Raw genomic sequence first — 27,086 nt, 5'->3', positions numbered from 1 at the left:
GAATTCAAACACCAACCACATTTTCGTTTTAAACTCCCTTTGGATGGCCCCATGGGGGTTTTCGAGGTATGTGTGTTTGTTGTGGCAGAGGCAGAGGTCAGGGGACCCCAGGCACCACCTCTGGGCTCCTGCAGCCCCAGTGTCCCTCAGCAGAGCCCCCGCCATGCTGCCTGTCTGCTCCTCCTGACTGGGAGCCCAAGGGGATGAACGCCACTTCTGAGGTGTTCCCTGCTGTCCTGAGTGCCCAGACTGGCCCAATACAGAGCAGGGATTCAAGAGGAGTGTTTCCTGAGAAGACAGAGGGTGGAGAGGGCAAAACTTGCTCTCTGGGGAGAGCTCAGCCCCTATCCCTGCAGCCCCCTCCCTGGCCAACTCCAGCCCCATACCATCTGCCCTTCCAGTTGTGGAAACTTGTACTTCAGCCTGGAAAAATGAACTTGCTGGAAGTCAGCTGCTCAGCTGCCAAGGCCAGCCAATCAGGTGCTAGGAGCGCCTCGCCCACCTCCAGGGACAAAGAGCTGGGGCTGGACCAGCGGGGCTGGAGGGTGGGCCCTGCCTGAGACCTGTGCCCCGGACAGCAAGGCGAGAATACAAAGAGGGAGAGGTAGGGGGAGAGGAGGGGAAGAAATGAAGAGCTAGGAGAGGGGGAGACACTGAGGTGGTGGGGAAGGTGTCCAGCGGAGCAGGAGGACTGCCCAGCACTGTCCCCAGCTGCGCTCACTCATGGGGACACCAGCTGCCCTTGGAGCCAGTTTCCTCACCTGCACACGGCACACTGGAGCGTGCCTCCCAGCCTTGCCCAGTCACTCGGCATTTCCCACCTTCCTCTCCCATCCTGCCTGCCCCCTTCCCCAGGTAGGCAAGGGCTCCTGAGAAATAGATTCTAGAACCTAGATACAGATTCTTCTGTGGCAAAAACAGGGATAAACAGTAATGTGATGTGGAGTTCCATCTATCATCTCCTTGCCTTGTCCCCATGTGACAGATGAGAAAACTGAGGCTTACAATGATTAAGTGACCTTCCCACATCTTTTGGCTACTCTGGGGTTTAAATCCAGATATGCCCAAAGCCTGAACTGTATTTCCTTTCTCCTCCTCCTCCTCCTCCTCCTCCCTGGTCTGGGGCCAGTTTCTAAGCCTCTGCTCATGTCTTCCACTTCTCTGCACTTCCAGCCTGGCCCCTCACTCTCCAGACAGACTGCGGCTGGTCCCACCACCGCACAGAGACTCCAGGGCTCCCTGCAGCACCCAGAAAAGCCTTCTGCTCTAGGCCCAGAGGAAACCCATAAATAAAAATATATTTGCATGAAGGCCCAGCTCAGTTAGCTTCCGGGCCAGAGCTGCCACGTGGGAGAAGCCACCACTAGCTTCCTGGGACAAACCTGTCCCAGCCGCCAGGTTGGTACCATTCGGTGTTTATTGACACACAAATAAAAGAACCTAGCAGTTCAAACAGATCGTGTTCCTTTTTTTGTTTTCACATATATATATATATATTTTGAAAAAGATCAACATATCACCAGTCCCCGACATTTTTTCTCTGCTGAGCAATATATACAGCCTATTATATATATATGTGTGTGTATACATATGTTTCAATAGATAACTACATTCAAGTAATGAAACACAGGATTTACAGTTTCCCTCTGAGGGCAGAGGAAAAGCAAATTCACACACAGTTCACAGAGGAAGTACCATAAGAGCCCAGCCAGACAGGAGCCGAGGCCCCTCTGGGGGCAGGGGGCGGGGGCAGGCAGCAGCAGCAGAAATCGCCACACGGACACTGTTGCTTATCATGGGGGGTGGGCATGTGCAGACGGAGAGTGGGGCCTGGCCTGCTCTGCCCAAGGTGGGCTGGGGGGGCATGTCTGGGAACCTCAACCTTCCAGGAGATGCTCGAATATGGGGTTCACAAAGGAGAAGCCTTCAAATGCAGACTGGTCCATGGAGTCGATGAGGTTCTTGTCGCTGTAGGAGAGGCGTGCCTTCTCAGTCAGGAACTCCTGGTCGAAGTTGCTATAGTCTCTGAGGGACTTCTGTGAGCAGAGGGCAGGGGTGGGTGAGCGGGACCTGAGGAGTGGTCCTCCAAAGGCTCCCAGTTCCCCAGGGCTGCCTTCCAATCGCTTTGGGCCCCACCTCCAGGGCTGGAGTCCCTGCCAGTCTGGGCCAGGCCAGAGCTGTCCTTACTCAGAACAGGAAGGGGGCCTCTCCCAGTGGCTGAGAGGACCCCCACTGGAAGATGGATGCTGTTTCCCCAAAGGAAAGGATGAGGAAAGGAAGCAGGGAGCTCTGGGCCTGGGTAAGGAACGGTGGCACCCTCCTGAGCAGGGGCCAGCAAACCACGGCCTCTGGGCCAAATCTCACCTGCTGCCTGTTTTTGTGGGGCCCACAAGCTAAGAGTGGCCTCCACGTTATTAAGTGGTTGGAAAAAAACAAAAGAAAAAGAATATTTTATGACATGAAAAGTAAGTGAAATTTGAATTTTGGTGTCCATAAATAAAGTTTTATTAGTACACAACCATGCCCATTTGTCCACGTATTATCTATGGCTGCTTTGAGACCATCTGGCCTGTAAAGTTCAAAATATTTACCATCAGGCTGTCTACAGAAAGTTTGCTGATTCCCCGCTCCTGAGGATACGATGAGATGGTAACAGAAAGAGGCCTCAAGGTGGCAGCCCTCAGGCCAAACTGAGCTGCAGGTACAATCATTTTGCCTTGCACCGAGTTTTTTTTTGTTTTGAGACACAGTCTCACTCTGTTGCCCCAGGCTAGAGTGCAGTGGCATCAGTCTAGCTCACTGCAACCTCAAACTCCTGGGCTCAAGTGATCCTCCTGCCTCAGCCTCCTGAGTAGCTGGGACTACAGGCGTGTCCCACCATGCACGGCTAATTTTTTTTATATATTTTCAGTAGAGACGGGGTCTCATTCTTGCTCAGGCTGTTCTCAAATGCCCGAGCTCAAGTGATCCTCCTGCATCGGCCTCCCAGAGTGCTAGGATCACAGGCGTGAGCCACCAAGCCTCGCCTTTGCACTGGGTTTTAATGCACTTTGAGCCAGTATTTTAAAATTAGGCAATGTGACAGAAAATCTAGATTTCTGGCTTCTTTTGAAAACTGGCAGATTAAAGCAGCACTGGGCCCACTTGCTGGCATGGCCACTCTTGGTGCTAAGAGCCCCCTGGACAGCTTGCCATCGGCCCCCCCATTCCCACTGACGCTGGTCATCGCACCGGCCTTGTGTTTCTTAGTGTAGGGGAAGAAATCTCTCTCCTTCTATCAAAGCCAGAAACTGAACGCAGGCTGTGTGATTTTCTTACAACTGACCTAGCCTGTTAGTTACATGCCCAGCCCAGGAGGCGTCCGGGTTTGAGATCCCTGGTATAGGGGAAGTACTCTGTAGCCTCAAAGCACAAATGTGGGACATGGTACGCAGGCTGCCCGGGGGAACGGCATGTCCTGACGGAGGAGGGGAAGCAAAGGAGAGAAAGAGACTGGGAGGGAAGAACTGTGGTCACAGAGGGCCACAGAGTCCCAACTTCTTAGTGGCCCCAACCTGCCTCTGCTCTCATGCTGGTGGCTTGGTGGCCCCTGTAGAGTCTGGGCCTTTGTGCAAACCATCCCTCCTGCACTCTCTCTAGCTGCCTTCTGCCCAGCCTAATGTCACTAGCCCTGTGCAAGTCCCACTTCTTCCAAGGGGGCCTCTCAGACCCACCTCGTTCTTTGCATGTGGGCTCTTGCTCACAGACCCTCCCAACAGCAACTGGTCATGTGTGGCCTATGACATCTCTTATACTATTGTGCCACAAATTGTCATCAGTGTGCAAGTTTCTTATCTTTTCGACTAGCTGGGGGCTCCTCCAGCTCTGGGACTGGTCTCCCACTTGGCCGTGCAGCCTAGCACAGTGCTCTGCACCCAACGAGGACTCGGCATTCCCAGTATTTACTGGGAAATGGGCCAGACAGATGGACGGAGAGAGGGAGTGAAACCCGAACTCTGATTCCCAAAACACAGTCCTCTGCACACAGTGGGTGCGAGAGAATGTATGTTAAAGGCGGCTGGACCCACGGCTCCCAGTGTTTGTTGAATGGCTGAGTAGGAAAGAGAGGATTAGAATACAAGGGCAGAGGCAGTGACTGAACATGCTAGGGGAGCTCAGGGAAGCATCTTTTCTGGAAGAAGGGAGAGGAGGAAAGTGTGTGAGTGACGCAGGACAGACGGGGACAGGGGAGGAAGGACCAGCCCGGAGAGCAGCGCAGGGGCGGGGACCACATACCACTTTGGGCCTGAAGGGCGGCTCTATCTTCCGCTTTTCCAGCAAAGTCCAGTTGATGGTCTTGAAGAAGGGGTGGATTCTGATGTTTCCTGTCACTCCCAGCCTCTTACTTGGGTCCCTTTCAAATAGCTGCAACCCGACAGGGACCCTGGTTAGTGCCTGAGGACCACGGGAAACTGGAGCTTCAGCAAATCCCCAGCAGGCCAGGGTGCACGGCAGGCCTGTCCCGGCCCCACAGAGGCCTCTCTGACCTGTCGTGCTCCCAGGTCGCCCAAACGACAGGCCTAGGCCGGGACACCTGGGACTCAGCTGGCGGGACTTGGGAGTAAACCGGTGCCCGTTCATGGAGCATTTACTATCTGCCTGGCACGGAAGTGAGCATAATACTTTTGTTCTTTCTTCCCAACAACTCCGTGAGGCAGGGTCTCTCATAACCCCATTTTATAGATAAGGAAACAAACCCAGAGATAAATGTAGAGAGGGTTAGTGACCTGCCTAGGGTCACCACATAGGCATGGGCAGAGCCAGGGTTTGGCCTCAGGTCTGTCTGTCTCCTGACCCTGAGCCCTTAGTCACCATGTCAGGTAGATTCCATGCACTGGACTCAGACAGGAGTTCCCGGGAACAATACCCCCAGTACCCCCAACGTGTTAGGACTGGAGCATCAGTGAGGCTGTGCTTCCAGAGACAAGAAGCTGTCGCATGCCCACAGCGCAGTATCTGCCAACCCCGGCCCCAGCCCCACCTGGCCCAGCCCAAGGCCCCCACCTTCTCCAGGATGTCCTTGGACTCCTTGGTAATCCAACGGGGATAGTGCGGCGTGTCCACACGGATGGACTCGAAGAGTTCATCCTCATCATCACCATGGAAGGGGGACTGACCAATGAGCATTTCATAGAGAAGGACCCCGAAGGACCACCAGTCCACAGAGAATGAGTACTTCAGGCCCTGCAGGATCTGGGGCGGGAGCAGCAGGTCAGCAGGAGCTGGGGTGCCGGAGCTGAGAGGGACCCCTGAATACCATCCCCAGCCAGCCCTCCTCATCCCCTGGGTGTTGGCTCAGACGTCATTGCCCCTGGGAAGTCTTCCCTGCCCCACCCTGTTGAGGCAAGGTTTCTGACTGCGAGGCCCAGACAGTATCTGCTCACCTCAGGGGCAATGTAGTCAGGGGTGCCGCAGAAGGTGCTGGCCAGGTTCTCCCCAAATATGTTCTCTTTGCACATCCCGAAGTCGGCAATCTTGATGTGGCCATCCCGGTCCAGCAGTATGTTGTCCAGTTTGAGGTCTCTAAGAAGAGAAGACAGGAAAAGTGGTCACCAGGGACTAATTCTTTTCCTCCCCAACCCTGTCCCCCATGTCCTCATTTTCAGCCTGTAAGTCCGGGACTCTCCCCCAGGGAACAAGGGGATGGGGAAGAGAAAGCGCAGCAGAAGGCGAAAGAGGTGCTAGAAATGTGCTTCCTGCAAGCCACCTACTGTGTGCTAAATGCCAGGCACACACTCTCTTACTCCCTGAAGCCTAAATGTGGCTTGGAGAGGTCAAGTCACTTGCCCAGGGTCCTCTAGCTGGCCAGCATCAGAAGCGGCCCCTGGGCTCAGGCCTGACTCCACGAGGGCAGGGACGATGTCTATATTCATGTAATTAGTCATTTGAGCAGATAATTTGTTTACACGGGAACAAGTACCAGAAATGGGCAAATAGTGCCAAGTTCATCTTCCACTAAGCTCACCTGTCAGGCTCTCCTTCAAGTGACTCTGAGCATGGACTAGCATATTGCAATGTGCATCTCACCTCTACCTTTAAAATCTGAATGCTGATATTCGATACATACTCTCCCGAGGGTTGGTTTTCCATTTGACAACGTATCTTGGCATCATCCCACCTCAGTACACAGCGTGGCCTCAGCCTTTTGGATGGCTGTACAGTATTCCACCATAGCATGGGGCCATAATTTGTTGGACAAGAATCTGTGGAACCAGTCTTTTCTGGTGCAAGCCAGATTGTCCAGATGGGGCTTCTGAGAGGGAGTGACAGCTTCAAGGAAGGGACACGCTGCACCAGTTGGCGCTGCCCTCCCTGCCAATGGTGTCAAGCATGGGCAGCGAGTCCCTAAGTCCCTGGAGCTATGTCAGCCTCAGCTGAGGGGCTGCAAGAAATTCTAGCACCAGAATAGGAGGTTTAGGCCAACACCCAGCTAAAGACTGACTCCAAGCAGAGGTGAAGCTGGAGCTAGGCCGGGCCCCACTCAGAGCATTTCAAAGGATATGATGGGGTTGGTTGGACCCTCCCTGTTCCAGATCCCCTACCACCCTGACTCGTGCACCTGTAAATGATTCTCTTGCTATGTAGAAACTGCAGTCCACAGATGATCTCAGCTGCATAAAACCTGGGAGAGAGAGAGACAAAGTGTCCTGGGATTTCTGGCGACTAGCCTCTGCTTCTCATCGGACCCTCCCCCCACCCCCAGGGGCAGGAAATGCTGCAAATAACTCCCTGGACAACCTGGGCCCGACCAAGCACATCTTAGAACAGGCAAGTGGGGGCTGGCAGCCTGGGCAGGAAAGCTCCAGTAGCCAATTCTCTGTCCTAAGAGTGTATGCATTTGTACAGATATGTGTGTGTGTACATGTAAACACACACATACCCGTTAGTTTCGGGAGGGCATGCAAATGGGGAACATCATCACAATGCAAGTCTGGGGGCCACACATCAGAGCACTCTCGGTAAGGCTGCTCTGGCTGAGGCCCAAGGAGGGGACAGGACCTGGCCTGTTGGTGCTGTACCCTCAGCCGGAGCTCACTTACCACCCATGGCTTCCTGCCAAATCTCCCCGACCCCAGCTCTAGCCCAGGCTGGCTTCTTCAGGGAGAGAGAAGGAGAAGTGGAGGACAGACTGGCTCTGAGCCACTGTCCCTTCCCCCACACCAAGACTCACGTACGTGGCACGGTAGAGCTCGAAGCGGCCTTTGTCTTGAATGTGGAACATCAGGTCCCCCCCGTTGAGGAACTCCATCACGAAGAACAGGTGGTCCTGGGGTGGCAGGATGGTAAGCAAAGACAGAGGAACAGGCAGCAGGGTCCCTCCCTGGGGCTCCTGGGCCAAGCCCCAACAGGAAGCAGGGGGTTGGGCCCTGGCTGAGGGGACAACTCTGCCTGGGGAGCCACAGTGGGGAGAGATATGGCCCTGCTTTAGGTAGTCTGGGGAAGAGGAGGCCCTGCCTTGGAGGCCTGAGGAGGAGACATGGCCCTGTCCCAGGGGTCTGAAGAGGAGACGCAGCCTCTGCATCAGGGTGGCTGTGCCACGTGGCAATGACAGCGGGAGACTGAGGCACCTTGGTCTGGAAGGTGCAGATGAGGTGGGTGAGAAAGGGATTCTCCCCAGCAAGCGCCAGCACTCGCTTCTCCACCATGGTGCACTCCACGTCGTCGTCGATGAGAACCACATCCTTCTTCAGGGTCTTGATGGCGAAGTACTGGCCGTTGCTCTTCAGCTCCGCGAGCAGCACCTGACGGGCAGGCGGGGATGCTGAGCTGGGAGGACGGGGCAAAGGCCCAGCCCCACCCACAGACTCCCAGCTTCTGCCACCCAGCCAGGGCGGAGAGGGAAGCAGGTGCCCCCTGGGCTCCGGAGCCCTGGTCCCTTGGGTGGCCCCAGGGCCTCACAGTGCCTCACCTTCCCAAAGCTGCCTTTGCCCAGGACCTTGTGGAAGGTGAAGTTATCGATCTTGCACTTGTTGCTGCCTTCCCAGATCTTGCCGTAGGTCCCGCTGTTGTCTGCCCGAGAGATGGCCCCTCAGACTTGGGTCTCAGTCTGCACAGCTCCCCTCCCCTGGGGCCCAGGAGTGGGTTGGGGTGAGAGAGCAGAAGAAGAGGCTTGCTACCCACGGGTGATGCCTCCTTCCTTGACAGCAGGAGGGAGGACTGGCCCCACTCTGTGCCCTGGTTGGGAGCAGGCACTGGAATGGTGGCAATGGTGGCAATGGGCTCAGCTTCACCTAACACATCGTCACCAGAGACTCCTGGCTTCTTCTCGAAACCCTGGTATATGCCAACAGTCTCGGAAGGCGCTGTGTCTGATCTCCGGGAGGCTCTCTGTCAGGGGGCAGAGGTGGGAGCCAGACAGACATTCCATGGTCAGAACTTCCAGCCCAGAGACAAGAGCCCCAGCCATAACCCCACCCTCAATACCGGTGGGGCCCAGCAGGCACCCAGCCCAGCCCCCAAGGCAGCGCACACGCGCGCACGCGCGCGCACACACACACACACACACTCCCCGCACAGAGCAGAGAAGCCTTGCTGGTCTGGAAAACACTGATTACAAATAGAAATTTTGATAACTGAACCTGCCTTCTCAATCACTCATTCGATAGGTATTTATTTGTGTTAACTGCATTTCTGATTGATTTGAGAATTCTACCTTAAAGGTTTGTGGCATCCCTCAAGCCCCGCCCACACCCAAACACCCGCACCACAAAGTCTTAGTTCCGATGCCCAATCCTGCGGTCCCCCAGGTTCACCCTCAAGGGAAGAACTGCTTGAATAACTAATTTCTCACAAAAACAAGCCCACTTCCCTCTGCTGCTTAAATTCTTGAATTGGATCCTCCAGAAATGGGGTCCTGGGTCTAAAAGCCCCCCCAGTGGTTCCCCAGGAGTGGCTATGCCCTGACCCCATTGTCCCCTGACCCCATTGTTCCCTGACCCCACTGCTCTGTGTCCGGGTCCCCACGATGCCTGCTCACCTGGCTGACTTGGTTCAATGCCTCTGCCAAGAGCTTCTGGTTGATGCCACAGAGGTTGGCCACCTTCTCCTGGCATTTATGGTGCACGTTCATGCCGCAGTCTGGGATGAAGGAGAAACGGGGCTGTCAGTCTCAGGGCTCGGCCAGGGGCAGGGAGGGGTGGAGGAAAGGACAGGAGAGCAAGGGAAAGGAGGGCTTTGAGGGGGTCTGCTGGTTTCCTGTCTTTAGGAAAAAATGGATCTGAAGCCATCATGAGCACTTCCAATCTTTAATGATTTAAAGAAGAAAAAGGAAAAAGCAAAAGATACGGGACCTAATTCTAAACCCTTTGAAGAATGTCTGGGACAACTTAGACAGGCTGCTTTCCCTTGGGGGTCTCTTGTCTCTTGTCCCTAGGTGAAGCCAGGGGAGGCCGGAGAAGGATGTCGGCTGGGTGCCTGCTGGTGTGTCCCAGGCCTGACATGAGCACCCCTGCCCACTTGCCCCACGGGGCAGCTCTCCAGGTCCCATTTCTCCCAGCATCTTATGCTGGAGGACACAGCTCAGAGGGGTGGAGCCACCTGCCTGGCCACACAGCAGGTAAATGGCAAAGCCAGTCAGGCCAATGGGGAGGGGACACCGAGGCCCTGCCCACACCAAATCCCCAGATGAGTTTCCTTTGAGCTCAAGGGCCCGTCTCTAGTAAGGGTGAGAGCAGCATGAGGTAGCAGCTGGAGTTCATGGGCAGGGGTGGCCGCCCCCAGCCTGGGAGCCGGGTGCACACACCTTCACACTTTTGTCCCTGCTTCACCAGTCCCCACAGCAGGCTGCCACAGTGGTCACAGAAGGTGGGGCTCATGTAGTTGTGGACCTTGAACCGGTGTGGCATGTCGATTTTGAAGCGTTCTTTCTGAAACTGGGGATGGGGGTATCACAGGTTAAAGGTCACATGCCAGCTCCAGGCCCTTCCTCAACCCTTAGCTCTCCCCCAACCCCACGCACAGCAAGGTCCCAAGTGGGGTCCACAGGAGAGGCAAAGAAGGGCTGAGAAAAATGGGGATGGGGTGAGCCCCCCCGGAAAGGTGTGGGGAACAGTGGAACCCCTCCCACCTGGCAAAGTCCCCCTGCCCTAGGCCCAGCCTCACTATGGTGTCCCGGCTGTCAGCCGCGGTGCCCGTGCACCGGCCGATGATCTTGTCGATGCATTTCTTGTGGATGGCAGCGTTGCATTCTTGAAGAGGCACAGGCCCAGGAGGGGGATGAGAAGGCACCGGGAGGGGCAGAGGCTGTGAGCTGGCGCCCGCTGGCCTAGTCCAGCCCTCCACACAAAGCCACCGTTCTCCCTGACCGCCCACACCCTCACCCCGCAGAGGCCTTGGGCCCAGTGCTTGATTTTTCTTCCCTCCCATCAACCCTCGAAGGAAGGCCCCAGCAAGGACAGGGCAGGAAGGACAGGCCAATCTGCAGGGTCTCAGAGACTAGGGAAGGCTCAAGGGGTCCAAGTGGGCAGGGAGGGCGGGCAGAAGTGAGGGGGCCATGGGACAGGGAACTGCTGCGAGAGAACTGAGGGCAGGAGAGCCCCTCCTTCCCTCTCCCGTGCCCCAGGCTCCCCAGATATCTAAGCTCTCTCACATGTGCACACGGACACACCCCAACACAAAGACATCTACACACACACAGCGGGCATGTGTGGCAATGACAATAGACTTATATTGAATGCTTACCACATGACAGGCACTTAAAATACAGCTTTACATATTTTATCCCATTCAATCTTGACAATGACCCTACTCTTAGTTTATGGATGAGGAAACCGAGGAACAGAGAGGTTAGGTAACTTTGCTGAAGGCCCTGCAGCTAGAAGGTAGTGGAACTGGGATTAAAACCCAGGCAGCCTGGCTCCCGAGGCCATGCACACGGCACCAGCCCACAGTGCCTCCTGCATGTACATCATGGAGAGAGGTGTGCTCCCATCTGTGTACCCAGAGACACCCACGTCTACACAGAGCACGTGCAGCCAGAGGGGTGCTAGCAAAGGTCCCACAACCACCTCTCCTGGAAAGAGTCCTGATGTGTATCCTTGCCTGTGTAAATAACTCTCCCATGGCCCACTTCAGGCTACCAACTTCATGTTCCCTGAACACAGAGCTGGGAGATGCCTGGGACTGGCTTTCGTGAGCAGCAGCAAGCCAGCCCCAGCACTCCCCAAACACACTGCTGCACACACAGACTCTGACGAGGAGAAGCGCACATGCACACACTGAAGTCCACGGAGCCCTTGTCCAGCCATCCCAGGGCTGTCCCAATCCGGAGTCCCAGGCTTTCCCGTGAATGCACAGGCAGGGCACCCGAAAGCACACACAGGTACACACCCTGGGGTTGCGGAGACACTTACGCCTGCATTTGTAGCCTTGCTTGTTGAGACCCCTGAAAGGTAGATCCCAGGCAGGGTGTGTGAGGGGGCGCCCCGGGGTGGGGGCCCTCCCTACCCTGTACCACCACCTGTGGGCAAAGCCAGCCCTCACCAGACAAATTCTTTGCACACAGAACAGAAGGTGGGCTGCCCAAAGAAGGTGGCGATAAACTCGTGGTTCTTGATGTAGTGGATTTTGGCCTGTTTGATGGCTCCACGGCGGTTCATTGTTGGGAACTTGGCCTCGTCTTCACTACGCATAGACTGTTTGCAATCTGGGGGCCACAGAGCGAAGTCAGTCCTGGTGTCTGGGAGGGGCCGTACCCCTGCAGTCCCTCTCAGGGTGGCCCTGGTCAGATCGCTGAAGGGGGCTGCTTCCCTAAACCTCGGTGTGGGCTCTGGCCCCTGAACCTGGCAGGTGAGCGCTCCATCCCCAGCCCAGGTGGGGCGGTCTTACCCACGTCCTCCAGGAAGTACTGCACAGACATCAACACCTTGGCCTGAGGCTGTAGGTCCAGCTGTTGGGGGCCAGGGTAGAGGGCACAACAAGGTCAGTGAGGGCGGGCCTGGGCCAGGCCAGACTCAGAACCCACCCCCATGGTTGGTCCCCCAAGGCCAAGGGAGCCCCACCGAGCCTAGCCAGACCCGTGTCTGCCCAGTGTGGGCAGGGCCCCGCCCCTGAGCCCCGCCCCCCACCCTGCACCCATGGGTATTATTACATTTGGGGAAGTGAAAGGATCCAGCCCACACCCTGCCCAGCCACAGGGCCCTGGGAACAAAGTGGGACGGGAAACTCCCCACCCCTGCTGCCCCCTTGGCAAGGATCTTAGAATGGAGGGACCCTACCCCCGGGTGCACAGGCAGAGACACAGACACACTCATCCTCACACTCCCGTGCTGGATCTCTACGTCGGGGGCTCCTCAGACAGACGGGTCAGCCTTAAGGGCAGGATCCGAGCCTCTATTCCCTCACCTCCCCCAGGCCCCAGACCTGGTGACTGATACCCTCCCTTGGGGGAGTGGAGAGAGAGAGAGCCCAGTCAGGGGCCCCTGTGTCCCTGCCTGACTGCCGGAAGGTTGGTGCAGCCCTGGCCCCTTCACCCTTCGGGGGAGGCTGACCAGAGCCTCCAGTGGTCACAGGGTCTTTTCTGGTGGAGACATCTTGGTTACATCCCACAGGTAATCCCAGGGGAGTTCCGCCAATGCTGGCATCCTGTTGGCGCCCAGAACCCACAGCCAGGTGGACATAGGCACGTGTAGAGTCTCCGTTTCTGCAGGTGAGTGGGTGGGATCCCTGGCCTTCCCCTTCTCCCACCTCCCTGCTGTTAAACATCATAACGTTGTCCTCCAGTGCCTGCCTAGGCCTGGAATATCTGTGGAGATTCCAAAAAGAACCAGAACAATGGGTGCCTCTGAGAAGGGGGCCTGGGGACCTGGGGGCCTGGTGTGGGGGCACGGACACACCCTTCCCTGTGGTTCAGAATGTTTTATTATGTGCGTATCCTGCCTTTTCAAATTAAAAGGGAAAATGTAGCTGCAGGAAGACGGCTTTCTTTAGCACCCACTCCATGTCAGGTTCTGCAATAAGCCCTTGATCCATCTGCTCATTTCTTCTGAACAACTGACCCAGTGGCTCCTCCTCTTACAGATGCGGAAACTGGGGCTGAGAGATCCGGGATTCAAACCCAGGCTGCGTCGGCTGCGGAGCTGGCCTGGTGGCCAGCGCGGGGCCCAGCGCCCGCAGCTGTGCTTGCTGACCGAGCCCGCACACGCGCACACACACATGCACGCGTGCACTGCCTCAGACCGAGGCTCGCGCGCCCCTCACCCAGAACTCGGCCTTGCCATTGTTCTTCTTGCAGCGCTCGGCCAGCACCGACACGCCCACGGTCACCTCAGACACCGGCTCCTCAGCTGCCCGCATCAGCACTATCTGAATGACTCGGCCCTCGTAGATGTGGGCATCGAACGTGGACTTCCACTCGGGGTACATGGTAGGCTTCTTCTGCACCAGCGTCTTCCCGCGCTCTGCAGTGGGGCCAGGCAGGCGAGGTCAGGCCAGGGCCCCTCTGTCCCTCTCTCCCTGGACCTCCCCAGTCTTCAGCCCTGAGAGAATCTGAGGGCCTCTCCTGCCCTCAGGGCTTGCTGTGGCTCCCCAGTGTCCTCTAGAAGACAGAGCTGCCTGTTGTGCCTCTAGGGCACCCTGCTAGGTCCAGCTCCAGGCCTTTGCTCCTGCTATTCCCTCTTCCTGTGACCCACTCGCTCCAGCTGCACTTAAATGTCACCTTCCCTTATGCATCCACTCAGTGAACACGTGCTGAGAGCTCCCACATGTCAGCCACGGTATCAGAGGCAGAAACACAGCTGAGAGAAAAGTGAAACCCAGTGCCCATCCTCTCGGATCCCTCCTCCTGGGTGGAGAATGAACCAACTAATTCCTTAAGTAACCTGTTAAGTCGCAGCTACAACGAGATTGAGGAGGACAAGGCTGGTTGTTCTAGACCTGCCCATGGTCAAGTGGCCTGACCCAGCCTAAGGATCAGGGAAGATTTCCTGGAGGAAGGGACAGATCAGCTGAGACCTAAGGGACAAGTAGGGCTTCACCAGGTGACAGAAGAAGAGGGAATGGTGTGAGATGTGTGCCTCCTCCAGGAAGTCCTCCATGACCCCAGGCTCAGACGATGCCTTCTCTGGGCTTCCTCATCACAGGACTCACTGCTTTGTCATTTATCTGGCTGTGAGCCCCATGAGGGCAGGGCCAGGTCAGTCCTCAGGGCTCAGCACAGGGCCTGGCGCAGATGCACACGTGGAAACTGGTGGGTAAAACAGCCAATGGAGGAGGAGCCGGAAACCCCAAGCCCTGGGGAGGCTTCCATTTGGCCAGTGTTTGAGGCCCTAGAGACTCAGCAGCCTCTGCTTTCCTGGGTCCACAGCTGGGTGGAGCAGAGGGTCAAGGATGAGGAAAAGAAGGAGCCTTCAGAGGGTCCAAGGAACAGGGCCAGGCCCCTCCAATGCCTCCCACCAGGCCCAGATTCCCAGCCCCTCTCCGGGGTCCAGCCTCCAGCCCCACCTGTGCTGAGCGCCTCCTTCATCTTCACGGCACAGAAGGGCTGGCTCGCCTCGTCCTCGGCCTGCAGGGTGCCCAGCTCGTAGGAGTTGAAGGCGATGCGCAGGAACGGCGCCATGGCGGGGCCTACGGCAGGGTTGTGCACAAAGAGGGGTGAGGCCAGGCAGCCAGTGGGACCAGCAGTGACAGCCACAGGAGGTGCTCAGGGACCCATTCCCCCAGGGATCCCCACCACCGGGTTTGGCCCACACGGTGCATAAAATGCACTAGTCCTGGTTGCCAAAGTTAAAAGTTGAGAAGTTTTATGTAAGTCTGGATTTGTGGCATCTCCGGTAAACTGCAAGATGTGACATCGCGCCTGCTGGGCAATAATAGCCAGCCAGTGCTGGGACAGCTGCCCCGTACACCTAACCCAGGCCAAGCACACTCTCTTTACTCCTCTCCAAAACCTACCTGCGCCCCGGAGGGGTTTGCGTCTGTGACCCCAAGACATTCATCTGGGGAGTCACTCGGTGCCTCCCTCGGCACCCAACCACTTAGCACCTACTCCATGCCAGGTACCCAGGATGTGCTGGGCTCCTGCACCCCAGTGCCAGTCGTCACCTGCCAAGGGGGCGGGATGGTATCCCCTCCTCCCTCCACTCTGCCCCATGCAACCCTTCTTGGTTTTTGAAGTTTGGGGGTTTTTTGCTCATAACTACTGAGGCAGACACGCAGGGCCAGGATGAACACCCACACTTTTCAGACAGGGGAACTACTTTGCACATTCACACAGGGCAGCCCCTACACTCCCCCATTCTCACTCTTCCCCAAGTCAAGGGTCACTCCAGTAGGTGACTCCGAGGGGCTCCTCAGGTTGCCATTCTTGAAGGACACTCAGGTGAGTAAGCACGTCCGTGGACACTGGCTGCCAGCCCAGGTCTCACACGAGGGTGCTCCGTAACCGTGGTTGAGTGAACTCACGCTCACTCGTGTTTGTGTGCATACACATGTCCTCGCTCCATCCTGAACGTAAGCCGGCACTCAGGGGCAGACTTGGGCACACCCCCCCCCCGCCACATGTGTGCACACACACAACAGCTGCTCAGCCCCTGAGAGGGCTCCCTCCAGCTCCTGCACAAGGTAGCTGGGTCTGCTGGAAGCTCCCAGCCCAGACAAGGTCATGGCAAACACTGACCTCGGCCTGCAGCCCAGCCCAGTGGGCCCAGCCAATCCTCTGAGGCCAGCAGCCAGAGCAGAGAGGAGGCACCAGGTGGGGCCTGGCTCCTACTCGGTGGGAATGATGGTGAGTATGCAAGCTCATACCTGAGCCCAGGCCCCAAAGCCATCGGCCTGAGACCAGCAAGTGGGCAATGAGTGCTGGGTACCAGGCCAGCTGCCCATGAACACTTGGCAGGCAGGGAGGGAGAGCCAGCTGTGGGCTGCTGTTGGCTCCTTCCCAGGCTGGAGCGTGCAGATGTGTGTTGGTGCGTGTGAGGGTGCACGTGGGCACGATGGGTTTGCATGAGTATGACTGCACGCTGCCATGGAGGTGGGTGTGCCTGCAAGGCCATGGAAGTGGGTGGCCATGGTGGGCACTCAGTTAATGCTGGAGTGAAAAGCAAGCTGCACGGGCCTTGCCTCGAGCATGTGTGGGAGTCTGGGTGTAAGATGTCTCGCACCTCCTGCTGCCTTGCCTGGTCGGGGGTCCAAGACATTGAGCACCCACGTGAGTGCTCCCTGGGGTCTCGAATGTTCATCGGCGGGGCCTCTGCACAGCACACACTTGTCACAAGTCTGTGCCTGCACGCCCAGGGCCTGACCCCAGCAGACTCAGCTCAGCCTCATGCTTCCTGACAGGAGAACCTGGAGACTCAGCTGGGGCAGGAAGTGACTGCTGAGTGCTCAGAGGATGAGGGCTGAGGGGCAGGTGGACAGAGATAAAGGAGCCAGCGTGCTGCAGGGGGCCAGGGCTCAGGCCTGTCGTGATGATGAGAACTCAGAACCCACGTAGGATGAGGGCGGGTATAAACCCAACAGGCCTCAGGGAGGGGTCCTCTTATCACAACCACCCCTCTCACCTGCAGCACCCATCCCTCACCTGTGCACCTCCTGTCACAGCTTACTCAGTGCACTCACATCCCCCACCCCATCCAGTCCACCTGCCCAACGGCCTGGGAAGACAGTCCTGGTTACTGACCCTGCCTCTCAGACAGGGAAACCGAGCCTCCAGGAACACAGGCAGCTCATCCTGCGGCACTGGGTCCTCCACACACCTGCTGGCCAGCTCCTCCTCCCAGCCGCGTCACCTTGGGGGCCAGCCCTGATGGCCTGCATGGAGGAGGTGGGGGTCAGAGAAGCCCCAGGAGGCTGAGGCAGAACCTAGGACCAGCCTCCCCTGCCAGCCGCACAGGCTGCCTGCCAGCGTTCTCAGCTCACACTCAGGGCGGCTGCTGCTCACGGTCAGAGGCACTGGAGGGAAAACCACAACCACAGCAGGCCCAGGGCCTAGCCCTAAACCTGCACAGCCAGGCCACAGTACCACGAGGACAGGGGACCCATGGTCTTTGTGGGCTACCACGGGGCTACCTGGCAGTAACCCTAGGGTTAGATCACCCAGCCCCAACTTCCTAGGGCGAAAACTAGGGCACAGGCTCTGGCCAGGTTCCGCCACCTCCTCTCCCCCAGTTGTACTACCCAGACCCTAGCATCTTCTTGCATCACTGTGTGAGCCTGACAGGTCCTGGGCCTCACTGGGCCACAACCCCCTCTGTCAGAGTCTGTCCACCTACATCGCAGAGTGTCTGAACAGTGGTGGGGAAAAGAGGGGGCGAAACGACAGCACAAAAGCAAGGTGTGCTGACTATTTATAGCCCCCATGCAAATCGGCCCAGGCCCACAGGCCCCAAAGGAAGGCCACTGGCTCAGCCCCAGACTCATCGCTGCTCTGCAGGGCCATGGGGGTGGCAGGGGCTGGACCCCACATGGCCTCCATGGGGGTGACTGTTTCGGCTGCCTGTGGGCTCCAAACCTCCATTCTCCTGCTTCTCCAACCCACGGCAGAGCCAGCCCTACAAAGCAGAGCGCATTGCACTCAGAATGAAAGTATCTGGGTGTGAATCTCAGCTCCCCCATTTATAAGAAGGACAGTTCTTTTCTGAGGCAGACAGTGTACCAGATTAGCCTTATAATTACATTAGCTTACTTCATCCCTATGCAGAGCCAGGAGGTGGATATTTTACTGATGAACAAATTGAGGTTCAGAGAGGCTAAGCAACTTGCCCAAGGTCACATAGCCAGTCAGTGGCAGAAGGGTTTGAATCCTGGCCTGCCTAACGTTACAGCCCATGTTCTTTCCAGTATACCACATTGGGAAGAAGAGACAAAGGGAGAGAAAAGGGTAGAGATGGAGATAGATAAATGTGCCAGAAATAGCACTCGCACACATACACACAGACAGAGGAAACAGGGAGGTAAGGGCACCAGGAGACAAATACCCTGTGCCAACCAGAGTCTATCTACCCATTCCCCCCAGGCTGGCCCCAGGCCTGACCTTGAGGAGCCCCCCAACCCTCTTTGCACAAACAAGGAGGTATACGCCCCTGAACTGCTGTCCTCCCCTCTTTCCCAGCTGCTTGGACCACCCTCGGGTTCCTAAAACCTGAAGAAGGCTTGGCTGAGCTGGATCCCAGCCCCAGGGAATGAGGGTTTCCTGGCCGTACTCCCCACCCTGCCCTGGCCCAGCAGCCCAGAGGTAAGGAAAGGTGGTAGCTAGGCCAGGCCAGAGCAGGCATGTCACCTCCCACAGGGTAATTGAAAACCTGTTCCCAGCCAGTACAGGGCAGCGGGCAAGGCCTCAAGGTGACCAGAATGACTGTGAGGTCAGAGCTCCTGGGGCACAGAGAGTGGCCCCCGGTGGACAAGTATGTGTGTTGCACATCCACACATGTGCTGGCGTGTACCAACAAAGGAGGCTGGGGTGGGAGACGTGGCCTGAGGGATGCCATCAAGACCAGGAATGCATTTTCTAATTTTTCTGTATAACTTATTTGATAACAGTTTTGTCAAAGATGAAAAATAAAACCCAACAAGCCAAAATGTCTGCAAGAGAAGGGTCTTCAGAGACCAACATGTCCACCTCCTCATTGTATAGAAGGGGAAACTGAGGCCAAGGCCCTCCTGGATCCTAGACCTGGCTTGGTCCCCTCCACCCCAGCCCTTCGTTGGGTTCAGTGCTGCTCACAGGCCACAGGGGATGGAGAGGAGAGGTCTTGGTCACACTGCAGGGGAGGGTGTGGGTGTGGAGGGGGCTCCCTCAGAAGCGCCTGTGTCTGTGGGAGACACATGAGGTGGCGGGCTGAGGCCGGTTGAAGCAAGGGCAAGGAAAGACCGTGGTGGGCCTGGGGTCTGGCTCCCTTGAACAGAGCCCCTGGGGAGCGGGATATGTCTCCCACACCACCTCACGCAGCCCTCCCCACACACACCTGACGCCTGCCGGTGAAAGGTGCCACCTGCTGCCAGGCAGGACTGGGTGGCAGGCAGCAGCAAGGTGGGGACCTTTCCAAGAATGCAGACTGTGTGCAGGGAGGCCACTGTCCAGCCTGCATTGCCTTGAGGGGGTGAATAAAGCGGGGAGGGGAGACAGAGGCCAGGGCAGGAAGGGGAGCGAGAGGTGGTGTGATCGGCAGGAGGAAGCAGGGCTGGCCCTGGCAGTGTGGCAGGGCGAGGGGCCCAGGCATGGTGGAACTGCCAGGCAGGCAGGCAGTGGTGGCTAGGCTGGGAGGCCACGGGGGTTTCACAACCCAGGAAGTGGGCCAGCAAGAGGAACAGGAGGTGGGAGGGAGGCCCAGCAAGACCCTTCGAGGCTCCTCCACAAAAGCCCGTGACCCGGTCCCCACATACCCATCCCTGTGCTAGGATAAGAGCCGGACCTACGGTCTCAGGTCACAGCCAAGTCCCAGAGCTCCCCATCCGTGCCCCTCCCAGGACTGGCACCTCATCCCCCAGGCAGGGCCTCCTTGTCCCCTCCCCCACCCACACAGTGGCCCCACCTCCCCTTCCCCAGCAGCCCTTCCCAGCTGTCACCACCCCTGGTCCTTCCCCATCCATTCCTCTCGAAGCTTGCAACCTCCTAGGCTCCCACTGCCCTGGGAGAAAGTCCGGACCTCAGCCTGGCATTTGAGGCTCCCCATACCCCAGCCTGTCCTGCTCTCTACCTCAACTCCCACCTCTGGGACATGTGTCTCAATTCAAGTCCCCGAGTTTCTGCCCGTGCTGTTCCTTCAACCAGGATGTCCTCCTCCTGAATTCACGTGTGTCCTTCCAGGCAGTTCAAAAGGCCAGCCTGGGGGATCCTCCCCTACCTCCCAGGAAGGTAACCCATGCAGGTATCTGGGCTCATTCATGCTGAGGACCTGGGTTTTTTCTGGTTCGTGTCTCTGACTCTAGTTCAGCCTCCTCAGCCCTGGCTCCTGGGGGCGTTTCAGAAACCCCACTGCCAGGCCCTACCAGCCCACAGGAATTCCACGGGAATCAGCAGTGGGGCCCAGGCAGCACGACTGTACCTTTTGCAATTGCAAAGGGGGTTGCACTACCCTAAGAATCCAATGAAAGATGGGGATCCTCTTCCCCAGAAAATACAGCCACATGGCGACATGATTTTGTACGTGACAGGGTGGGAGCTGTGGGCCCCAAAGGCCCACCCCAGCCCCAGGTCTTCCCCAGCCCTCCTCAAGCCCGCCAGTGAGTGGTAGGGAGTGGGTGGCATGGGGCTGGGTGGCCTTCAATCTGAGAAGTCAGCAGGGACATCCCAGTCCACCCTGCCAGAGGGGCAGGACTTGGGACCCTGGCTGTCATCAGCTCACAGTCCAGGCCTGCCACCATGTGTGGGGTAGGACCTCCTTGGGGGAACAGCCCCGAGGCACAGGTCTGGAGTCACCCCGCTAGCCCTAGGATTTAGGAAGCCCTGGGCTCACCCAGAGGGAGGGCTCCAGGTACCCTGAGAAAGGAACAAAGGCTCCTTCATGGAGGAGCCAGAGAGGCAGCTCCTGCAGGGACAAGGGGGCCTCTGTGAGAAGCCAGGGTGGGGGTACGTCTGGCCTCTCCAAGAACAGCCGCACACGTGTGCACACACAGGCACACCCACCAACCCAAACACATGGGAGCCCCACTTGAAGTTGGACACACGCACACACACACTGTAGCCATAAGCACACTACACACTCCTGCGATGACTCAGTGGCATGCACAGAAACACACCCCCACTCACTGGCTCTCACATGTCAACAGACATCCAGGCCCACACAGACCACGCCCAGCCACCAGGATCCACATCCACATGCACAGGGGGTGTCCCAATCCATAACATGGCACACAGACGCTCCAGGCAGACAGAAATAAACACACGCGTCTGGAAGGACCCCACATGCCTGACTAGGGTCTGGCACCAAGAAAGTCCACATGCAGCCTCCAGGCACAATGGATGGGGAGAGGAGGAGGGGGCAGGGAGGGCAGCTGGGTGTCAGGCCAGGCTGGGCCTCCCCACTGGGGGAGATAGAGAAAATCCCTTCTGGTCCAGAGCAAAGTCCAAAGTGTGTAAAGGAAGCAGTGGGCCGGTCAGGCACAGCACTGGGCAGGCCTCCGCCTGCCCACAGGGCCCTCAGGGGAAGTCAGCTGAGGTTGAGGACAAGGTTGGGGGTCACAGGTGGCAGTCACAGACCAGGTGCACAGGAGGAGGGGAGGGCTTGAACCTGTGCTGGTGGGGCAGCCACGCTGGGCACTGCATGCATGAGCCCCAGGCTCACTGTGCAGAAACTGAAAGAGAGATTGAGCAAATTGGCCAAAGCCACAAAGCCAATGGGGCAGACCCGGGGAAGGGGAGAGCACCGCCAGTGCTAGTCCTGGAACTGCCACCTGGCCTTCAGCCGGTGAGGTGGGAACAGATCCTCCATCAGCCCCCGTAGATGGGCCCCACTCCTCAGCCCTCTCTCTCCCATACAGAGGCCCCATGGTGTTCCTGATCGCTCACCACAGGAAATAATTGTTTTGTGTTGGGGAGAAGGCTATATGGCCACTAAGCCTTTTGGCATCCATCCCTGGGAGGTGGGCAGGGCCCAGATGATGCCTCCCTACTTCAGGGATCTCGAGAAAGCTGGGAGAGAGGCAGCAGCATCCCACGTGGTGCACCACCCCACACCGGGCAGCGAACAGAGGAACCAGAGAGCTAGTTCAGAGCTGGTGCCCTGGGTGCCCCGAGAACTTGGCCAAGCTGCTCAGGTGTCTCATCTCTAATATGGGAATGACTATGCCCTGCCCAGGGGGTTGTGCTAAGCACAGGGCCTGGCACATGGAAGCTGTCACCATTGTCCACATCACCACTGTCATCTCACACCTGGCCCTCTCCCCACCTGCCCTACCACCCTCCTCCAGCTGCCATAGGGGCCTCCAGACTTCCTTGGATCAGTGGGAAAAGAGGCTCAAGCCACCCCGCTGTGGGGTGCCCTGTGCGGCCTGCTGCTTTGGGAAGAGCCTGGGCTGAGTGAAGTGGCCTGAGCCCACTGGCAGAGCCTGGCCCACTGCTGCCCCTCTCAGGGCTCCACACTCCGTCTGGACAATGGAGACTTCTAAGGTTTCTCCAGCCCCGATACTGGAGAACCCTGAGAGCCTCCTCCCACCCTCAACCCTGGCCCACAGCCCACACCACCAGATATCTGATCCGGCCTTGGGCCTTGGCGACTGGCTGCTCTGCTCTACCTGTTTACCCAACATGGCCATAGACATGATCCAAAGCTTCCGGGGCTGTTGTGAAAACAGCGGCTCAGCCACTGCAAGCTTGTCCTCCTAGGTGCCTTGGCAGGGACCTTCGAGGGACAATCTCCCCAGCCCTGCGCCTGGGGCCTCTCAGACTTCCCCAGTGAAGGCCTGCTGAGCCCTCTCCTCCCCAGGCCTGGCTTTAAACCCTCAGTTCTCCACCTTCGGCCCAGACCCTCCTGAACTCTAGGCTCATGGCCCCACCTGCCTCCCAAAGTCACCACATGAATGACACCACAGGTGCTCAAACTGCCATGGCAGCCCACAGCGCTCCCTCCCCAGGGACCCCTCTACACACAGCAAGACCATCACGCTGCCAGCCTCTGCATGTGCAGTCTGTCTGCATGTCCTCTCTTCTTCCACCTCCTGCCCTATCCTGGCCACCACCATGTCCCTGGGCTCTGCGCCTGCCTCTCACTGCTCCCCATCCTCTACTCTGGCCCCACAGTCCCTTGGCTCCAGTCACCAGACGGGGCTTTTAAGACGGTAAAGCAGATCTTGTCAACCCCTGCCCAAGAGCACAGCGGTCTCCAACTGCCCCTCTGATAAGCTCAGACCCCTCCCCTGGCCTCCCCCACAGCCTGCTCCCACTACCTCCCTGACCTCAGGGCTGCCCTCCCCACTCCTGTGCCCCAGCCACACTGACCCCTTTCAGTTCCCTGAACAGCCAGTTCCTTCCAGCTTAGGAGCCTCAGTGCTTGCTGTTCTGCCCTCCTGCCCCACCTCCATCCCACATGAGGCTGCTTCCCATCACTGGGGTCTCACAGGACACTCCTCGATCTGCCCTTTTCACAGATGAGGCAACCAAGGAGCAGTCCCATCCCCGGCTCCAGGGCACACAGCCAGTGAGCATGGAGCAGGGCTTCAACCCACTCTGTCTGATGCCCGCAGAAGCCCTGCTCCTCCTAAACCTCAGGACGCCCCACACTCAGCCCAGGCCTCGCCCACCCCCACCACTGTCATTACTGCTCCCAGCACGCCACACCCCCAGCCTCCTGGCCCCAAATAGTGAAGGCGAATGCTCGCCCAACCCTCACTGGGCTGACCTTCTGCATGTCCCTGGGACAGGCAGGCCCCTGTCCCCAGCCACCACGTGTCAAGGACATGCGTAGAGGGGATTGCTGGCTCTCCCCACTCTTCATCATCCCAGATGCCTGTCCCCTCCCCCAGACCAAAGGCTGACTCCAGAAGGACAGGCGGGCTGGCAGGAAGGCTCACCACCCACTCCTTACCCCCAGCCCATCTCCAAAACCCTGCAGGAGGCCAGAGCGGCCAAGGGCCAAGGGAGCCCTGGGGGCAGCAGGCGGCTGCAGACTGCCTTCCCTTCCCCACATGCATTTGTCACAGGATCTGTTTTTCTTCCTTTGAAAGGGAGTGGAGGGAGAAGCGCAGGCAGGGGCTGTGCCCCTGGGAGCTCTTCTCCTCAGAGGACATGGAACCTACTGAAGTCACAGGCCCTCCCCACCTTCTGGCATTGCCACTGGAGGAAGAATCGAGGGGGAGGAGAGAGCCAGAGACCTGGCTTCTCCATCAGGTGGGCTCTGCAGCCTCCTGGCCCTGCGACACTGTGACAATAGTAACCCCCTCATCGGTGCCACTTGCTATTTTTTGAATAGTTACCGTCAACCAGGCACTAAGTGCTTTATATAACTACAGTTTCTGCTCACTAAACACTAACAATGTGCCAAGCATGGTGCTAGTGGTGCTAGCTACTTTGCATACAGTAACTGTTATTTCCAGCACAATCTCATGAAGATGGATGCCATCATCATCTCATTTGTCAGAGGGGACACCTGAGGCACTGAGTGGCAAAGCCACTTGCCAGGCTCATTCACATAGCTCTTGGAGCTGCCTAGTCCCTGAGATGCAGCCCAGCCGTCACCACTCCCAGGGGCGTGCGCACCAGAGCCGGAACTCCTGAGCCGAGGCCTACAGGCCCCGAGCAGGAAGGAGCCAGGCTTTTGGGGGCTACAGGGGATGTCACGGCCTCAGCCCCTTCCCCTCTCCTAGAGCCTGCAACAAGGCCTGGGCAGCTCTGGCAGGAAAAAAGCCTGGTCGGTCAGCCTAACCCCCTGGCCAGACGCTGCTCCCTGGGCAGGCAAGGCAGGGGTGGGGCAGGCGACATGCAGAGGGATGGTCAGTCCCACTCTGAAACCACTTCCTGGGCAGCCCAGAGGAAGTGAGCCTCCGGAAACGACTCGGACAGACAGGCCTCTTCCCTGGGCCCAGGCCTTGAAAAGTGGACAGACCACTCCAGGAGAAGAGTACCCTCTCTGCCTGCTTCCCAGTCCCCAGAGCCCAGCAACCCCACTCTCTCCAGGCATGGACGCTACAAGACAGAGGAGTTGACAGGACCCCTACCCTCCTTATGAGCACTTCAGGCCCATGACTACTTCCTCCTCTGTGGCAACAGCCACACACAGTGTCACTGCAGTTCATATGGCCCCTCCACCCCATGTTCCCCCACCTCCTTATCTCCAATGCCAAGCCCTGGTCAACCTGGGGCCCTGGGCCAGGTTGGCAGGGTAGCTGTTGAGTGCCTGGGCAGAGCTCACTTCCCAGTGTGGCCCACCCACTTTGAGTCCCTGTGACCACAGTCACACCTGGACCCTCACCCTCAGGTGCCTGGGCCCCCCTTCCTGACCCAGAATGGGCACAGTGTGGTGTGTGCGTGGGCAGGTGTCTAAATTCATGGATGCCAACGGTAACAAGGTAAGCATCTGTGCATGTGTTTCGGTGTGTCTGTGGGTGGGTGCATGTAAGTACCTGTGTACCTGTGTGCCCATGTGTGTGGTGCGTGTGCAGGTATGCATGCCCAGTGTGGCCTGGCTTTCTGTAGCCCTGTGTGAGCACATGCATGTCTGTGCCTGCCAGGGAAGTGATGTTTGAGGGTTGAAAGCAGGCTGGCTCCAAGGCTAATTGCACTCCTTAAGGAACGACACTGAGTGCCAGGAAGGCCAGCTCCCCTGAACTCAGGTGGCAGAGGCCCTCAGACAGCCAAGGGCACTTCACCTCCTCCCCACCAGGTTTGGGGGTAGGCTGAATAAACAGAAGGCCCAGTGAAGACCCTGCTCTTTTGTTGTTTTTGTTTTTTAAGAGATAGGGTCTCGCTCTGCTGCCCAGGCTGGAGCGCAGTGGCACAATCATAGCTCACTGCAGCTTCAGAACTCCTGGGCTCAAGCGATCCTCCTGCCCGAACATCCTGAGTAGCTGGGACTATAGGTGCATGCCACCATGATCGACTGGCTAATTTTTTATTTTTTTGTAGAGGCATGGTCTTGCTATGTTTCCCAGGCTGGTCTCAAACTCCTGGCCTCAAGTGATCCTCCTGCCTCAGCCTCCCAAAGTGCTGGGATTACAGGCATGATCCACGACACCCAGCCAAGACCCTGCTCTCATTCTGCCCCTGCTGCCACTCCAGGGGTAAGGGCCCTGACCTCCTCCCCTGCCCAGACTCAGGCCCAGGGAGCCCAGCCCTCTCAGGCCTGCTCACCGTCACCCCCGAGACCTATAGGTGCCTGACGGCCCGCAGGGGTGGGCATGGGGGGGTGATTGGGGAGGACTCCTGGAGGAAAGACCATCTTTGCCATCCCCTTACTGTCACTGCCAGGTTCCAGGTTTCCTCAGCACCCACCCCGCCCCTAGAAACCTGCTCCCTGGGGCCCCAGACATCCAGTGAGTAACTCACAGCAGTATTTTCATTGTAATAGGGGCTAAAGAGGGCAAGGCTGGCCCCAAAAGGAGGGATTTCTAGCTTTATGAGGGGCCTCAGAGAGACTTCAGTCTTCCCCAGCACTCCTTAGAGACTCTACCCAGCTCCCCGCTGAACCTGGAGTCTGGAAAGAGGGGTGTAGAGCCCCTGCTCAGGTTCCAGATAGGCTAGGGAGATGGAGCGGAACTGGGGCACAGAAAAGAGCTCAGCTATGCCAGGAGCTGGGGACCCCGTTCCATTCCCCGTGCAGCATCCACTCCGTTGTGGGGCCCAGGGTGAACCTCAGTGTCCTTGTGTAATGATGAGGACAGTTTGAGGCAGATACAAGGGGCCATGGAAAAGCTGATACATCCACCCTCAATCCTTGGCTCGCATGCCATCTTCTCTCTAATTGACCAAAAAAGTGTCAGCACTTATTGCTCCAAACTGCTGGTGGGCCCCAGTCCTCTGAGCTCCAAGGCCAAAGCCTTCCCTGGGCCAGGGTCAGGTTCCAGGCAGGGAGCTCCTCGTGGGCAGGGAGCCCCTCCTAGGCAGGGCAAACGGCTGCCACCTCTGGGGACCCAGGCCCCACAACCAGATCAAGGACTGTGCATGCACGTCCCCCACCCCCATCTGGCCCCACAGTGGAAGGGGAGGAGCTCAAAGAGGAAAGCCACTGCTCACACTGTCCACCTGTCGAAGAGGACTCAGTCCTACCTGGGGCTCCCGGCTCCTGCTTGTCCTTTGTCCTCTCTGCTGCTGTCACTACCACACACCAACCACCAGGAGAAAGAAACCTGCCCTCCTGGCCTGGGCCAGTTCCCAGTAGACCTGTAAGAACAGAAGAAAACAGCTGTGCTGGGAGGGATTGCCAAATAGTCTCTCCCCATCAGCCCAGCTCAGCACGGCTGACACAGCCCAGTTCTGTCTCACCTGGCCCTAAGACCTCAGGCTCTCTGGACTTGGCTTTCTCTTCTCTAGAAATGGGGTGTCAGGCCCAACTTTTCCTGGGTACCGGCTATGTGTCCACTCCATGGTAGAGGTGGAGAACTCTGTGTCCCTGCCCTCAGAACATTTCCAGCTTGGCGAGTAGGCCAATAGACAGAGCAAAAAGCCGTTTCCGACCTTCCTG

The 27,086-nt window shown here is 57.8% G+C and overlaps 1 protein-coding gene across 1 annotated transcript; it reads right to left on the bottom strand.

Moving 5' to 3' along the window:
* Positions 1–1,567: 1,567 nt before the first annotated feature.
* PRKCD (protein kinase C, delta) lies at positions 1,568–26,778 on the bottom strand. The gene is made up of 18 exons (XM_012638818.1): positions 26,672–26,778; positions 14,479–14,601; positions 13,237–13,436; positions 11,866–11,926; positions 11,521–11,683; positions 11,391–11,422; positions 10,141–10,226; positions 9,782–9,911; positions 9,017–9,117; positions 8,271–8,367; positions 7,949–8,049; positions 7,608–7,781; positions 7,215–7,306; positions 6,599–6,661; positions 5,424–5,562; positions 5,044–5,232; positions 4,276–4,404; positions 1,568–2,036 (listed from the first exon to the last, which is right to left on the bottom strand). The coding sequence occupies exons 2-18, from the start codon at positions 14,591–14,593 to the stop codon at positions 1,878–1,880; spliced, it is 2,031 nt and encodes a 676-aa protein (XP_012494272.1). The 5' UTR covers positions 14,594–14,601; positions 26,672–26,778; the 3' UTR covers positions 1,568–1,877.
* Between the last annotated feature and the right edge of the window lie 308 nt (positions 26,779–27,086).

This window comes from Propithecus coquereli, unplaced genomic scaffold, assembly GCF_000956105.1.
Source record: "Propithecus coquereli isolate 6110/MARCELLA unplaced genomic scaffold, Pcoq_1.0 Scaffold1, whole genome shotgun sequence".
Lineage (NCBI taxonomy): Eukaryota > Metazoa > Chordata > Mammalia > Primates > Indriidae > Propithecus > Propithecus coquereli.
The sequence above is the reverse complement of the archived record's forward strand: the minus strand, read 5'-3'. Positions and strand labels throughout refer to the sequence as shown.